This window comes from Acyrthosiphon pisum, chromosome A1, assembly GCF_005508785.2.
Source record: "Acyrthosiphon pisum isolate AL4f chromosome A1, pea_aphid_22Mar2018_4r6ur, whole genome shotgun sequence".
In the NCBI taxonomy this organism is placed as follows: Eukaryota; Metazoa; Arthropoda; class Insecta; order Hemiptera; family Aphididae; genus Acyrthosiphon; species Acyrthosiphon pisum.
Window position 1 is genome coordinate 8,204,511 of NC_042494.1, and position 16,013 is coordinate 8,220,523.

Here is a 16,013-nt window from a genome sequence, read left to right on the forward strand (position 1 = left end):
GTATATGGTGTTACATTATAAATATATGGTTATTACTTTTTATTAGAAAATAAAAAGTTTTTCTCATTTTTTTTTTTTTTTACTGTAAAATATTGAAAGCATTGACCTTAACAATGGCCATAGTGTATAAATATTTAATAATATTACACTGGATTTATTTTCCTTTACTCCGCGCACTACGCAGAACAAACAACTGCACTGACTCACGATAGGTCGGTAGGATAACAGATAACTGATAAGTAATTTGCTTACTAACGCTTAGTAGTTTTCGAGGGGGAGGGGAGGAAGAGTGCCTAAATAGTAAATACTAAATACTTAGGTACACTAAAAATAAAACCTATATTTCCTTAAATCATTGAGAACCACTCACAGTAAATTTGAGAACAAGTTCATATTATGACCATATCCATATCGCTAAATCATTTACCACAAGTCTAAATTATAAACTGAGAGTCTGACACTATTTATATGTGCCCCACAAGACAAGAAGTGTCTACCCGCAGGGTATGCAAGCGCACACCCTGCATACCCAGTGCGCACGCCTATGGATCCACTTGTAACCTACTATACAGCAGAGCGACACCCACTTGCCCGCCTTTTTTTTAGTTTACTATTATTGACTATTGTTACAAACGAAACGTTTTTAAATTATTTCAGATTGATAGTCAAGAAACAATAAAGGACTCAATTTCATATTTCTTGCAATCGAGCAGGTTAACAGTAGCTCTGAAATTAGATCAGAGCCATTTTAAAGACGGCCGTAAGCTTTTACTACAGTGCACTGCTATAATAAATATTTTGTACAATCAAACTTCGGAACTTTTGTTACCGATAAAATCAACAGAGCCAGTGCCTGAAAAAGGTCAGTATGTTATTTTAAGTTGTATTTAAGTGGTATTGTTGTATAACTTATTAAAAACTTAGAAAATATAATATAAAATGTTAGTTCTTAGATTTTGAGAGGAGCAATGGTTGTATTGATTTTAATAAAACGTGTTGGTTTTTATCAGTGTACACGTTTTATATAGTAGAAAAAATGGATCGATATTCAAAATTGAGCTTGGCTTTTAGTTTCAAATTTAATCTAACTGGTACGTTTCGTGGTTAAGAAAATGCTAATATTTTATTTTAGTAATGATCTCATAAAAAAAAAATCAAATAAAAAAACAAGAAATTTCAACGTAATCGAAATTATTTATATTTTGTTGTAATTCAAAAATTAATAACTGAAAAAAATTTTTAGGTACCAAATATTTATTTTTTAAATTAAAAACTTAAAGTTTATCTTCAATTCATGCATGACAACATATTTATCATTTGTGACTAAAAAAGGTTAAGATTCCTTAATATACGTATATTATTCTTACAGCTGTTAAACTCTATAAAAAATACATAACAAGATTTATTTTATAATCATTTATAGTGAATTTAACTTTTTACAAAATTGAAAATTCATAAAAATCACGAATATTTTCAAATTATTTTGTAATTCACATGTTTTACAACTTTTATTTTAACATCCAAGATTTTAAAATGTAGTCCAGGATCCTTCGTAAGTATTTATTACAGAAAGCTCAAAAATAAAAGACTTTTTGTCAGCCTATACTGCTAATTAAGTATATTATTTTATGTCATAGCTAATATATTTATTCTACTATTAGCCATTAGGCATTAATATTACAGTAGATTAAATTGAGCTTTAACCAAAAAATTACATTTTAAAATGCCATTGTGTGTACAAAATATAATAATATACTTTAAAGGTTTCAAGTACCACAAATAGTATTTTTAAACATTTAAACTACAATCGTTATTCTTCGTGTAAATAACTAACTTTATCCAAATTTTAACTTAAAATATCTATAAAAAATACTGTATTCATATATTTTTTAGATTATTTGGTTACAGTATAAACTATTTATGAGAATCCTAGTTTTACATTTTTAATCCTTTTTGAACATTTTATACATTTTGAATAGCAAAAGAATTTGCACATTTTTGTGATTTTGATGAACTTTGTATTTGAAATTTTTTGAAAACTAATTTAACTTTAAATACTTAAAAAAAAATTGTGCCTATGGATCTATCATATTTTCCAATTGCTTTTAAAACAATTTATGAGGAACCTTGTATTAAATTTCAATAATTTTGATACAATGAAAATATTTTAATGTCATTTGTTCAAAAAAAAAACTAAAAAATTTTGAATCAAAAAGTCTATAAATAAAAGACTCAAAATAATATTTTGTGAACATTTCATAAACCTACTTTTTTTTAAATTAGACCATAAAACAAAATCAATTAGGTTTTTTTGAAAACTAGTATTGCGTAAAAATCTTAGTTATTCCTTATTTTTTTTCTTGATACTTTTAAAAATATTGGGAATTTTCACTTTTGACCCCATCCCACAAAAAAAAAAAATCCAATTAGATTTACTTTTCTACCGGAAAAGATTTTGAACTAGAAATATTAAAATATTGTACGATGAATAAAATAAAATATGTATTATTAAATTAATAATATAGTCCTCTCCTGGGAACATGCATAAAATTCAATTAAAAATGTCATCATATTTAATATATTAATTTATTATAAAAGTGGGTTTGCATGCAATTTATCGAATTACTATAACTCTATTATAGCTTTGATGACTTTGATTAATAAAATTGGTGAAATATGAAGTTAAAACAAATACCATTAAACATATTTGATTTTCATACATTTGGGATATCTACTTTCACCTATATATTATAAATGAAAGTAATATAGCTAATTGTCAAATAGTGGTTTATTATTTAGATGCTAAATAATAAGATTCATTTTTTTCAACTATAAATAACAATACATTCACTCAAATAGTCAAATGTTAAATAACCATTCACATCTAATGATTTTGAGTACGGATGAATTTCGTTCTGAATTCAAAATAAATTAAAGACATTTCTCTTTACATGTTAGCTTATCAATTTTGTATATATAATATATATATATATATTTGTTTATGTTTAATTAATGTTTGATGTATACTAATTTTTAATTTTCGGGCAAAGCACATAATAAACACGTTTACAAAGCTTATTTTGCATGATTTGACATATTTTGAAATTTTTAGAACGAATTTCACTACTCTTGAGTTAATTTTTATACATGAAATACTTTATAATACAATATTATTCAATTTTCAATGTTTTCTAATTTAACTAAAATGCCAATAAGTTAATCCAAACATATCCATTTAGTGTACGAAAAAAAGGCCATAGTTTATATTTTTCGGAAGATTATGAAACAATGAATAAAAATATAAAATGGACCTTAATTAAAGTAAAATAGTAATATTATACTAAGTTGAGATGTAAACACAGTGATAGATTACAAATATTTTAATTTAAAATGTCACTATTTCACCTACATTATATTAAATTGAATATTTTTTAACTATAATGTACGTATTTTTTAGATCGAAAAAATATGATCTTTGAAATGACAAATTTCTATTATTGATACTGGTTACCCTATTTTACTTGATAAAAAACTTTACAATAAAAACATCGTCATGAATATTTAAGTAATAAAGAAAAGAAAATGTTCTAAAATAGTCTTAGTGTTTTTTTTTATTATATTGATTGTAAATGTATTTAATATTTATGCTAGATCCATCCAATCAGTGGCATGACAAATTGATAATATTTTTATTTTTCGACATCGAACTTTCTACTCGTGCTAAATTATGTGCAATTTGTGAACAATCTATAGTATCTGCACGTAGGTGCATTATATTTGGTTGGTGTAGGTATTATGGCCAATGGGTACTTACCACAATCCTCCCATGTTGCATATTATAAATTACTTCTCTATCGTAAAATATGGAAATGCAATTTTCACGAGAGTGTTGAAATAATATTGAAGTGTGTTCGTAAATCAATGTTTCAATATATTATAATATTATAATGATGCCGAAAGCGTTTTTAAAAATATAATTGAGATAAAAACTGAAATTGAATTTTGTTCGATAATTATTATACAGATATTAAAATCTGTGTAGCTATATATTTTTTCTCTGGGCAGGTTGTCGTTATCGGCCATAAGTCATAACGTAATAATATAAAATTAAATATCATATGAACGTCACGGTGTTTGGGCCAGTTATGAACTTTATGTTGTTGCCCAATATCAGCAATATCCAACCACCGCGTTCAGTACTAACACTCCTGTGTACAATAATTCCAGGTCAATTTGTGTTCTATTGATTGTTCCAGTTCATATTGGCTAGAGCAAAAAGGTGCTCATGCCACTGATAAAATCCCATTTATGGAATTGTTTTTCAACCGCTCCCTCCCACTCGCAAGTGTCTTCCACGTTTGCGCATCTAAATCATAATACATCGGAGGCACCTAAAGTTTCTTCAGATTTTGTTCATTCTTTAGAGTCGTTTTAGTCGTTCGTTTACTCGTTATTTCCACGAAGCTATTCCACTATGTTTGGCGTATTTTGACGAAACCTTAGAAACGTCGAGACAATATTCTTCCCCGGAATTTTAGACGGGACGTGTAAACTTCTTGTACACTAATGATATCATTTTACATTGTCACTTGTACCTACGTCCTATATTTTAATGTACTTCTTTGACCCCATCGATAGAAAATATGAAGTGCCATATTGTGGTAGTGGTGAACGGTGGTGTTTTTTTATAAACGTACTCTACCTGGTTTAACTGTCGTATATTTTAATGAGTTTAATATGAATCAAATCTTTAAGAGCAATAATTATCTGCATTTTTAATACTGACTGACATGATATTCCTTACACCGAATATGCTAACATTTCCCAACCGAAAACCATAGTGCTCTACTGCCGCTATATAACTTTATAGTTTCAGTTGCACACTGTCCTTGATTAAACCCTCTAGTAAAATTATGGGCAGAAAGAATCTTTCATCTTGTGTTACCAATAGAAGATTTTATATTTTCTTACACTTAAGTTTTCATCTACACTTGTGTTCAAAAAATATTTTTTTATAAAATTTAATTTTATCAAACGTTCCTTTAGAAAGTTTGTACTAATTTATTTCTAAGAATGTGTTGTTTTGTTTGCATAATATTTCAAACCTCATATTAAGTATTGGTAATGGACACTCACAATGAACCACTACTTAATTGGACTATATTCTCGGGTATCAAACTCTGATTTTCTGAGTGAGAAGTATTCATTACATCAAATTTATGGACCATCATTATATCTAATGAAATAGGTACCCAGGTAGTATATTTTAAGGGAAACTATATTGACGGGCTTAAGTCTTGATTTTACCATGTATGTAAAGTACATTATTATTTGTTTTTACTAAAAGCATTCTAAATTACGCGTCATATATTTCTGCAGCTTAAACATTATTATTTATTTTTCAAGATTTTTTAATAATTTAAAGCCAGTTATTTCATACATATTTATTAAACATTTGAATTGAATACATTTTTTTTTTTGTATAAATACGCCTTGGTAACTAGGTGAATTAATTTCCAACGACTTTGTGTACACAATATTATTAAATATTAAAATTACCCGTTGAATACTAACCAATTTTACAAAATTATATTTTTTTAAATAATCTAACTTTACGCTATATATTTTGTATTAACTATAAAATATGGTTTTATAAAACTTGGTTTAATATTTTAATATATATTACTATAAAAGTTAATAAAGATAATGAACTTGATTCCAGTAATGAGTTACGAATTAAGGTAAAAAAATAATTAATTAATTATAATATTAAATAGTTAAGAATTTTTTTACCTTTTAAATTATATATGGTATATTTACCATAATTCATAACTCATTACTGATATCGAGTTAATTATCTTAATTAAAACGACACTTTAAATTTATAAATTATCATAAAATGCAACATTGATCCTTACCGTATTTGTTTTTATAAACATACCAAACTTCAAAAATGTGTACAAAAACTTGAAAATACTATTGTTGTTTATAAATCAATGTAGGTCTAGCAATGTTCTGAAAATGTGAATGTAAACAAATTGTATTGGATGAGAGTGAGTAACAGATGTTAATGTAACAAAACAATAAATATTGTTCTGCTAAAAGTCGTGCATTAGCGAGTTTAGTACTTTATATTATACATATTACATACAAAGGTGTATTATTAAGTTGGACATAGCACGGTATAAAGACAATACTGAATAAATTATTCTAACAATTTTGTTTTTCATTTCTGTTTTAAGCAATAATACCTACAGACGTTTTTCATTTGGAGGATATTATGCTACTGTTTGTCATGGTTATTTTGATTCGTCTACATTGTTAATATAGTTTATTGTTATTCTTTGAATATTTAAAGTTATTGTATGCAGAATATTTAATAATTTTAATCTTTTAATACTGAACTTAGTGGTCAAATTATTATCATTTGTCAGACATGGGTAGTATTCACAATACTTTTAAAATATATTTCACAAAAGTATTATGAATAACTATTTAGAATTTTTTTTAAATTTTATTCCTGTAAAAAAATACTTTTTATTTACAATAATAATTGTTTTCAATGTTTTTCTGTAAATTTTTACAATATTATATACACATTTTAAAATTTTAAATCAAGTCTCAACAACTTAAATAATATTATATTTAGAATTATTAAATTATTTATGTTTGAGCCAATTTAACATTTTCTCGAAAAAAAGTATCTTTAGTTTAAAATTTAAAACAAAACTAAAAAGTATTTCGGAATACTATTTGTATGAAGTATACGAATACAAATTCCAAAATACCTACTAGTTTTCATAAGTATTTGAATATTTATTCCAAATACTTTTCAAAAGTATTTTACCCAAGTTTGTCATTTGTATGATTTTGCATTTTCAACACAAAAAAAACCAGGAAAGTTTCTCTGCTGTACAGTAGATTTCCAGTGTCAATGAAAAGGTCATTGTGATGGAAATGTACATTTAAATTAAATTATAAATGTATTATGGTACCTATACGAAAAACGATTCTGAGTGGAGACAGCGGAGTATTAGTCGTTAACAACTATTTCAAAGGATATTTTATAATTAATTTAGGTATCTATTATAAATGCAGTAGACTAGACAAATGTTTCCAAAAACACCGCATACATAATATAATAATATTGTTTTAACATTATACCGTGCATTATTAGATTATTATTAGGTAAATTGACTTATAAATTACATTCAATATCAACATAGTGCATACCGCAGGGCGCAGAATGGTGTGAAAAGGTCGTGGACATTATAAATTAGTCTTATAAGCATTAACAGTGAGCAATAATGAGCCAAAAGGGATGAATTGACAACCATGTATCTTGATATAGGTATCTGACTATATTATATTCCCCACTCCACAATAAGTGGATAAAATAGTATATTGTGGTAAAAAGATTTTTGAGTTGGGTAAGAATGTGGAATGTGTCACGTGTGCCGAAATCGCATATCACGAATGTCTTCGTAGTTATCTGTTGTCGACTCCAATCTTAGTATAATAATAACATGCTTATTGATTTGTGCGACGTCCAGCGAATTCCAATTGTTTATGTGTAACAATGTTTCAGCTGAAAACTTTAAAACCAGAATACATACATAACAAAATATCTTTAGAAACGGTCATTAAATTACGTACATAGCAATAAACATTTGACATTTACAACTGCAGAGACAACTAGACAGGAATGCATGTAATGGAAGACAACTGTAATGTATTCCTAAATTCAAATTTTTGCCCCATGCCCAGATATTAATATTAACTTACAATCGTGTTACATCTTAAACTGTATTAGTAATATTAGATACATAATATTTCCTTTAATCTAATATAAAAATTGATTATTGAAATAACCACATATATACTATTTTTATTTACTGAAGTATTTTTTTATGTATCATTGTTAATTTTATGAGTATTTAAACAGATCACAATGTCTAATATCTTTATCTATGTACATACCGAGTACCGACTGTATAATACATTGAGTCTAGAGGATAGGTACCTGAAAATTGTAGTTTTAATTGATTGTTGTATAATATGAATATTATGAGTACCTACCTATGATACCCAAGATTGTATTCATTCTGCCTGTATTGTGTTATATTGTAACTAATGGCAACCATTTATAAACAAAAAACATTTTCAATTTCCATCGTAAATCTCAAAATGATTTTGTCAAATCTCATCTTAGTCCACCCTTACATGGTGGTACGAAGGTACCAAGAAAATATCAAAGCTCTAGCTACATATCATATTTTAAGACGTATGTAACCAAAATATAACCAAAATACTCAATTAGATTATGTGTAACATATATGTTATATAGAATGTACATTTCAATTTTTTTTTGATAAAATATACAAAATACAAATACTTACATACAGCTTAATACAGAGTATTTAATTTAATTTATTTAAAATGATATTGTACTATTTTGATTTTTTTTTTAAACTATAAATTACGTAGGTATTGAATTATTTGTATGTATTATAATAATATTCCAAACATTTATACATTCCTGTACAAATAATTTTAATACAATATATAAAATATAAAATATAAAAGATACATATTTTACATATATTTTCTATAATGTCATCATAATTACGAAAACAATGAAAATATATGCTTAAAACTCAGTTTTAAGATTTATGTTTTAACCTTATAAGTTATAACTTTTGTGGCATAAGATGTTTTTAAAAAAGTATTCATTTATAAGCTTTCTGTGAAGAAATATAATTTATATAATGTATATGCTATAAATTAAACAATTTTTAGAATTAAAATTGTTCATGTTTGTTGGACATCATAATTTGATTTATATTCTAATCATATTAAAAAAATCGCAAGTAGACATTTTTTGAAAAGCTTAAAAAGTTTTTAATGCAAAATATGATTGTGATTTATTCTTGTAAATGAATTTCACTTAAAACTTTTTTGAATATTATATTATGTATTACCTTCTTATAATATAATATAACAAATTATACAAACAATTACCTAACCTATTTGAATTTTGAAATAATTTCGAATATATTCATTTAAAATAATGATTGTCTTAACACTATAACATTAATAATATCAATTATTTTTAAATCATTAACAATCAATTAATAAATGTTTATTTATTAGATTTAAAATGGTAACATTTAAATTCAAATGTATATATATTATATAGTGTTTGAAGATTTACAAAATTCTAATTATATAATATAATAAAAATAAATTAATGTTTTGAATAATTAAATTCCATTTTTAATATGACTATAGGTAATATTATGTATAAAAGACAATGAACTTCTGACTGTGACTATGTTCATCCGGCTATTGTCATTGCTAAAGTATACGAGGTCAAACTTTATAATACATTACAGTTATTTGATGCCTAAGACATAGGTATGACCTTATGTGTCATAGAATTAATGAAAGATTTAAAAACTTTGAGTAAAATAGTAATTTAATTAATATTAATATTGTACAATTTGCATTATTTGAACATTGATAAATAAAATCAAAATGTATTTAATCTCCTCATTTTATGTAAACATAATACTTATTTAATGTATTATATTTTTATTGTTTGGTCTAAATATATTATGTATATAAGTCCTCAAATAAAAACGATAAATTTACGGTTTAGGTCACAATTTAGCTTAATGTTAAAATATTATAGTTCAACTTCAAGATAATTAAACATATTATAAGTTTTTATAGCATAAATTAATTACAATAAAGATATTGTCTTGAAAATAGGAAATTAAGCAGCAATCGTTTCACTTAGACCATATCGATGCAATATATAGTGGAGAATAGGTAATAACTATACATTACTTGATAGCAATGATAAATTATAACATTTGAAAAACAAAAATAATTGGAACTCTGCAGCTATAATCACTCAGATCTTTTTATCTTCAAATTATTATATTTTTAATGCATTATGTTTGTATAATAACACAATGACTCTTATTCTACTTAAAACAAATTAAAACATATCGCAGTATTATTGCCATAGAAAATTAACAACATTTGCAGTTTATGGTTATTTTTTCAAAGAGCCGCTTGAAATGTGTTTCGGTGTTGCTTTTAATAAGTTTTTTTATTTAATTTTTTTTCTGTGTAGACATTTTGTCAGACGATGGAAAAGCTTCACATAGAGTTTAATGTAGTATTTAATATATATCAATTTGAAATCGAATCTAGTTTGTACTTTAAAAAAGTAATTTAATTTATTTTCGTTGTAGTTTTTCTTTATGTAAGATAAAACTAGGTAGGGACAATGTACCTACAAATAACCTACGAAAAATATTATAAAGACATCCAAGCAAGCGTGATTTTATCTGAGCTTTGTTCAGAATCGTTTTTTTTAAATGTCAAGACCCATGATTTATATTTGCTTCCACATTTATAATAATACACCACCGCCCAGCGTGTAAAAGGAAGGGTTGTAAGGAATATAAAATATGTTTATTTATAATTTTTAATCTAATATTTTTAAGAAATCAGGAATATATAATAAGTGTTTAAACTAGGTAATTCCTAAAATGCCTTCAATACTTATAACACTAATTATTTTAAAAAGTTTGTACGTTTCTAAAATTATTCTTTTTTTAAACTTATATTCATCGTTTATAATTTTTTTAGGTTTTTGCCTTGTATTAAATGATAACATTCAATTTTAATTTCCTATTCAAAAACAGAATTTTCTTCTAAAGATGTATAATAAACAAATTAGAAATCTAAGAATATCAAATATTACTTATAGTTATGTAATATAATGTTACATAATTTGTGAACATATAAGTAGGTACTGTCACGTTTTGACGATCGCGATGTTCACTCAACACATCCTGTCAGCAGAGTGATTACTGATTACCTAATTTCCCCCCTTTTTTAAATTTTTTTTATTTAACATTGCTGAATGTTATAACTTATTGTTTTAATGGTAACTTTTCAACGATAACTGATATGTAGAAAGAAAAATATTTTACTACTATATTTTCCTTAGTAAAAAACCAAATGGTCCTTACAAAAACACTAATTAATATACCTACTACAACAAATTCTAAAAAAAAGACTTTCCTTATAATTTTTAAGTAAAAATTCGAAGTTTAAATTTTTATGACTTTATATGACTTTTTATTGACTTTTTATTTTAAGACAATCAAACATTTAAAATTATTAAATACAAAGTCACAACACTACTTTCAATAAAAATAAATAATTTATCCTTTAGAACATTTTACTATGCAACGCATAATTACATATTTTTTTTGTTTCAGTTACGTCCCCGAGTCTTGGATGGCAGGTAACATCTTCTATCAACTGTTCAACGATGATCGCTGCTTCAGTCTTGTTATGGAACGTGTTCAGATAGTCTAAATGTGGAACCCTATATATATATTATATATCTTAAGAATCTTGTATCTCACACTTTTGCATGTAAATAAAAGTTTAAGTTGTAAAAAAAAACACATCGAATACTACTGTGAGGTAGTAACAGGACATTAACCACATGACAGAATTAAAAAATGATACGACCAGCGTGATATATATTTTTGAAAAAATAGAGCCAATTCGATTGTGTGTTAATTATTATTATTTATTAACTTATTTTTTTTATCTTTTGACATTTTTAGATTAGATTAAGTGTTAAAAAATAAAATGATTATTTACAACTAAAACAAAGCGATGCATATTATTAATCGAATTTTGTAGATACGTACAAAACATATTATTTAAAAAAAGTTTTTGTACATATTTATGATTTTATATACAAAATTAATATACATTAAATATTATGAATATATTATATAGATTATGTAACAATTTTAATAGCAATATTACATTTTGCTATTTAAAATCAGTTGAAACCAAAGACAAATTTTAAAAAAGTTTAAAACTTCGCGTTGGACTTTGAAAAGTTATTTAATATTTAATAATCCATTAGCATCTAATTTTGCTTTGTCGCTTGTTTGCACAGTTTCAATTTGGAAATTCGGATTTTTAAAATGGAAATAAAGCTATAACATAATAATTTTTACAAAATATCAAAAACTGTAATTATAAATACCGTGGACTATAATTTTTTTAGTTATTTAAATAAATAATTTTAATAACTATACTTAATTAAATCGATGAAAATGTGTAAAATATTGTTATTATTCATAAATATTATCGAATGTATTTGTTAAAAAAAAAAGATATTTTTAAGTATAGGCACTTTTTATGTTAATATACGTCTAATTGATATTCGTGTGTTTATCTTTTGTTAAATTATGACAGATTCTACTTAATACCAATAACAGCTTTATAAAATCAGTTGATATCACCTAATCATTTAAAAATTCCATCCGTGTTCTATTTTATTTATAATTTTTACTTAATGCCTCTATTTAACATTTTGGTGCCTCAATAAATACTTATTTTTATTTCCATATTTTTTGAGTACTTAGTTTTTACACACTTTCCGAAATTTATTTTAAAAAAAATTACTCCCGTACTCCATTTCAGTATTAAAAATGTACTTAAAAATGATACCAAATCGTTATTTATAATTCATGTAATAAAAGTTATAAAAATATTTTTAAGTTTTCTACTTCAATATATTATTACATTTTACTGTGTATTATATGTTTCAGTATATAAATTTAAAAAAAAACATAATTCTGTGTATTTAAAAATAACATGTTAATGTCAAGTATGATAATATATGATTCAAGACAAAATAAATAGTTGCGAAAATGTTACATGTCTACCTGAATTGTTTATCAACTCAAAATTATTATTTTTTACTTATTAATCAATAATTATAAATTATAAAAATCAAATTTATATCAATAATTATTCTTTAGCTTATTGTGGGAATAAAAGTAAACTGCAGTTATGATCAATTAACAAACTAGGAAATCCTTTCACTTCGTCCTAAGATCTAAAAACTAAAACAATGTATTTTCATTTAAAAAAAAAGTTGAACCTAGAGAAGTGGATCAACATTGGATTCGGGGAACAGGTAAGTACCAACAATTAATGGAAAAATATACTTTTTTTTAAACGTTAAATCTATAACCTCAAACAGAAATAAAAAAAATATTGATTAATGTCCATTAATAAAGGTTTAAAATAGTATTCCGGTTTTATTAAATGTATTCTTCTGACTTGCTTGTTAAACTCCCAAAAGTTTCAACAAGATGAAGTTCAAATACCCAACTAATATTGGAGTAATGGACTACGTTTTATTATCTATCAATTCTTTTTACCTATAATATTGTGTTGAATATTAATTAATATTTCTACTAAAATATCAGCGTCTTTGAAATTGAAGAATTGAACACCAATACTAAGGTATAACACTATAGAATGGGTAGCTAAAAAAATTATAAACATAATATTATTCAGTTTTGCACTTATCTGATTGTATATTATCATCTACAAATTTAATTTACTTCAATCTGTAGTAAATATAATAATATAGTAAAATCAAAAAGTAATACATTTATAATTTTATAACTTTTTACAGCCTTTTAAATATTTTTCTACTGCATATGAACCTTATAAATATCTCTTACCCAGAAGTAGGCCATTTATAAATATATATATGTATATATAAATACATTTTTAATAAATAAACAATCATTAAAAATGCCTTAATTAAAACATTTAATCAAGTGTCCTCAATAAAATGTAGGTACCTATGTGAAAAATTAAATGTTCAGTAGAAAAGTGTATCAGCTGTTGTGCTAACATGGATTTTTTATTATTGTTATCTATAAACTATCATAATAGCTTTAAAATAAGAAAACCAGCTGCCAAGTTCATCGATCACATTTTATAAAAAAAAAGAAAATATATTTCAAATTCTGAACGGAGCGAGAATGATATTGGTTTTACAACGATGTGTATTTTTTTCTATGAACACATTTTAGGGTAGTAAACGTGGTCCAAATGTTTTGTGTAGCATGTGCAATAGATTGTAAAATGAGTGTAGATTACTAGATTATACTGTATGATTGTCAACACTGAAGTTTTTTTATTATTTCAAAAAAAAAAAAATCCCGATATGCTTAAAACAATGTTCTAAACATATTAAATAATTGATATAAACCATCATTTATAAATCTAAGTATTATTATTCAAATGTAAAAAAAGTATCAACCTTAGTAGTTAATAATAATACAATTAATATATATCAGTCTTCAAATTGCGAAATAAAAACTAGTTATATGCTTGGACAATATAGGTTATAGAGCTCAGCCTAGCCAAAGTGGGAACTTTAGTTTTATAATTAATTAAACATAATCAAATCAATTTTGAAATCTTTAAAACACTACATAGGTAGTTCATTATTATTTAAATAAGTAGGTTCCTTTTAATAAACTATAACTTATTTATTTACTTACTTATTGAAGTATTTTAATTGTAATATATCGTATTGATAATAATAAGATATAGTGTCAACAACAAAATGTATAGAGTAAATTGCAGTATACAAATTCCATTTGAAGTTATTTTATATTTTTAATAATACGACTAACAAAATAACAAACAATTTAAATTACGTAGTAATTTTGGAACACCTTATATTTTATAAGATTTAATCTCAATATTCGTTTTCGAAGTCCAGTGTTTGATTACAATTTTAATGTATCAAGAATACCTGACTAACACATTTTAAGTACAATTATATTTTTGCGAGTTTTGCAATAATTATATTAAAATGTATAAGAACTATACTTCTAAACAATTCAGAATCAAACATTTAAAATACAAAAAAAATCTTATTTATTTTAAATTATCTGTGATAAAAATACATTTTACTTACTTAATGACTAACGTGTAAATTACATTTTTTATTTTTATGAAGAATTATGACGCATGAAAACAAAAATGTTATCCTTTCACATTATTCATTAAAAAAAAATTGTATAGGTACCTATGAAGAACAGTAATACATAATAGATAGAAAATATTAATTAATAATTGAAATTCTATAAGAAATAGGAACGAAGACATTAAAAGATTATTTTTTTTTGATAACAGCAAAAATATTACACAGAGATTACAATATTATATGATGTATAATGCATTATAATATTATGTAATAAGCTTAAATTTATTAACATTTCTAGAACAGATAAAATGTCATTTATTCCTCCGAAAACTCTACGTGCTAATTTATAGTTGATGTCGTATTCCGTGCCAAAAGTTAAAATAATTATCCACAGTAAAATAATTGTTCTGTGCGTGTTGTATATTTCAATACTTTGCATAACTGTATGGTAGATTAAAAGGTGCGGTGATATCCGGGTCTAAAGAAACGCATGGGCCAAATTTTGAAATTTGAGTTTACTTTGCGTTTTGGTAAAATATAATTCTTATTTTTAACGAAATATTTCATAACTTGGATATTTGTTACACGAGTTTCCTAAATTTTCTCATCCCAAGTTTAAAGTTTAACTTGGGAAAAAAAAAATCAAATCATCATGTTTGAACTAAAATGAAATTCAACTGTTATTTTCTCGTTCGGTGGAAGTTGAGATTTGGTCCAGAAGGAAAAGTTGGATATCATCGTCGGGAAAAGTTAATACCCTTTTATATCACTGGTATTATATCTTATTTCATGGGCATCATAAGTCATAAATTTCAAAAAAAATAAAATAAAATAATTCCTGTTCGGTGTAAACACCACGATACTGTGTAGGAGGCCAGCTGTACTTTTCGTTTCGGGTGAAAAATATGCCAAAGTTACGCTAATGCGTCCCTACAGTGCGTTGTTCGACTGAATAAGCTATGGTTGTATTTAAAGCGGGTGACCTACACCGAACGAGAGATAATAATTACGCTGTGTATTCCGTATGTCAATTTAATGAATGTTATAAATAGGTTGGGTACTCAAATGCAGTATGAAACTTTATAAAATACAAAGTTCACTGTATAGAACGGCACACCAGCTTTTATAATCTTTGTATCCTAAACACGTAATGCAACACAAG

General features: G+C 25.0%; 1 protein-coding gene across 1 annotated transcript in view; it reads left to right on the forward strand.

The window, feature by feature from the left end:
• Positions 1-11,614, forward strand: part of LOC100573338 — a 74,571-nt gene extending 62,957 nt beyond the window's left edge. Inside the window, exons 5-6 of the mRNA XM_008188977.2 lie at positions 658-862; positions 11,304-11,614. Coding sequence (XP_008187199.2) covers positions 658-862; positions 11,304-11,398 — 300 coding nt within the window. The 3' untranslated portion in view covers positions 11,399-11,614. The remainder of the gene's footprint in view (positions 1-657; positions 863-11,303) is intronic.
• The last annotated feature ends 4,399 nt before the right edge of the window (positions 11,615-16,013 follow it).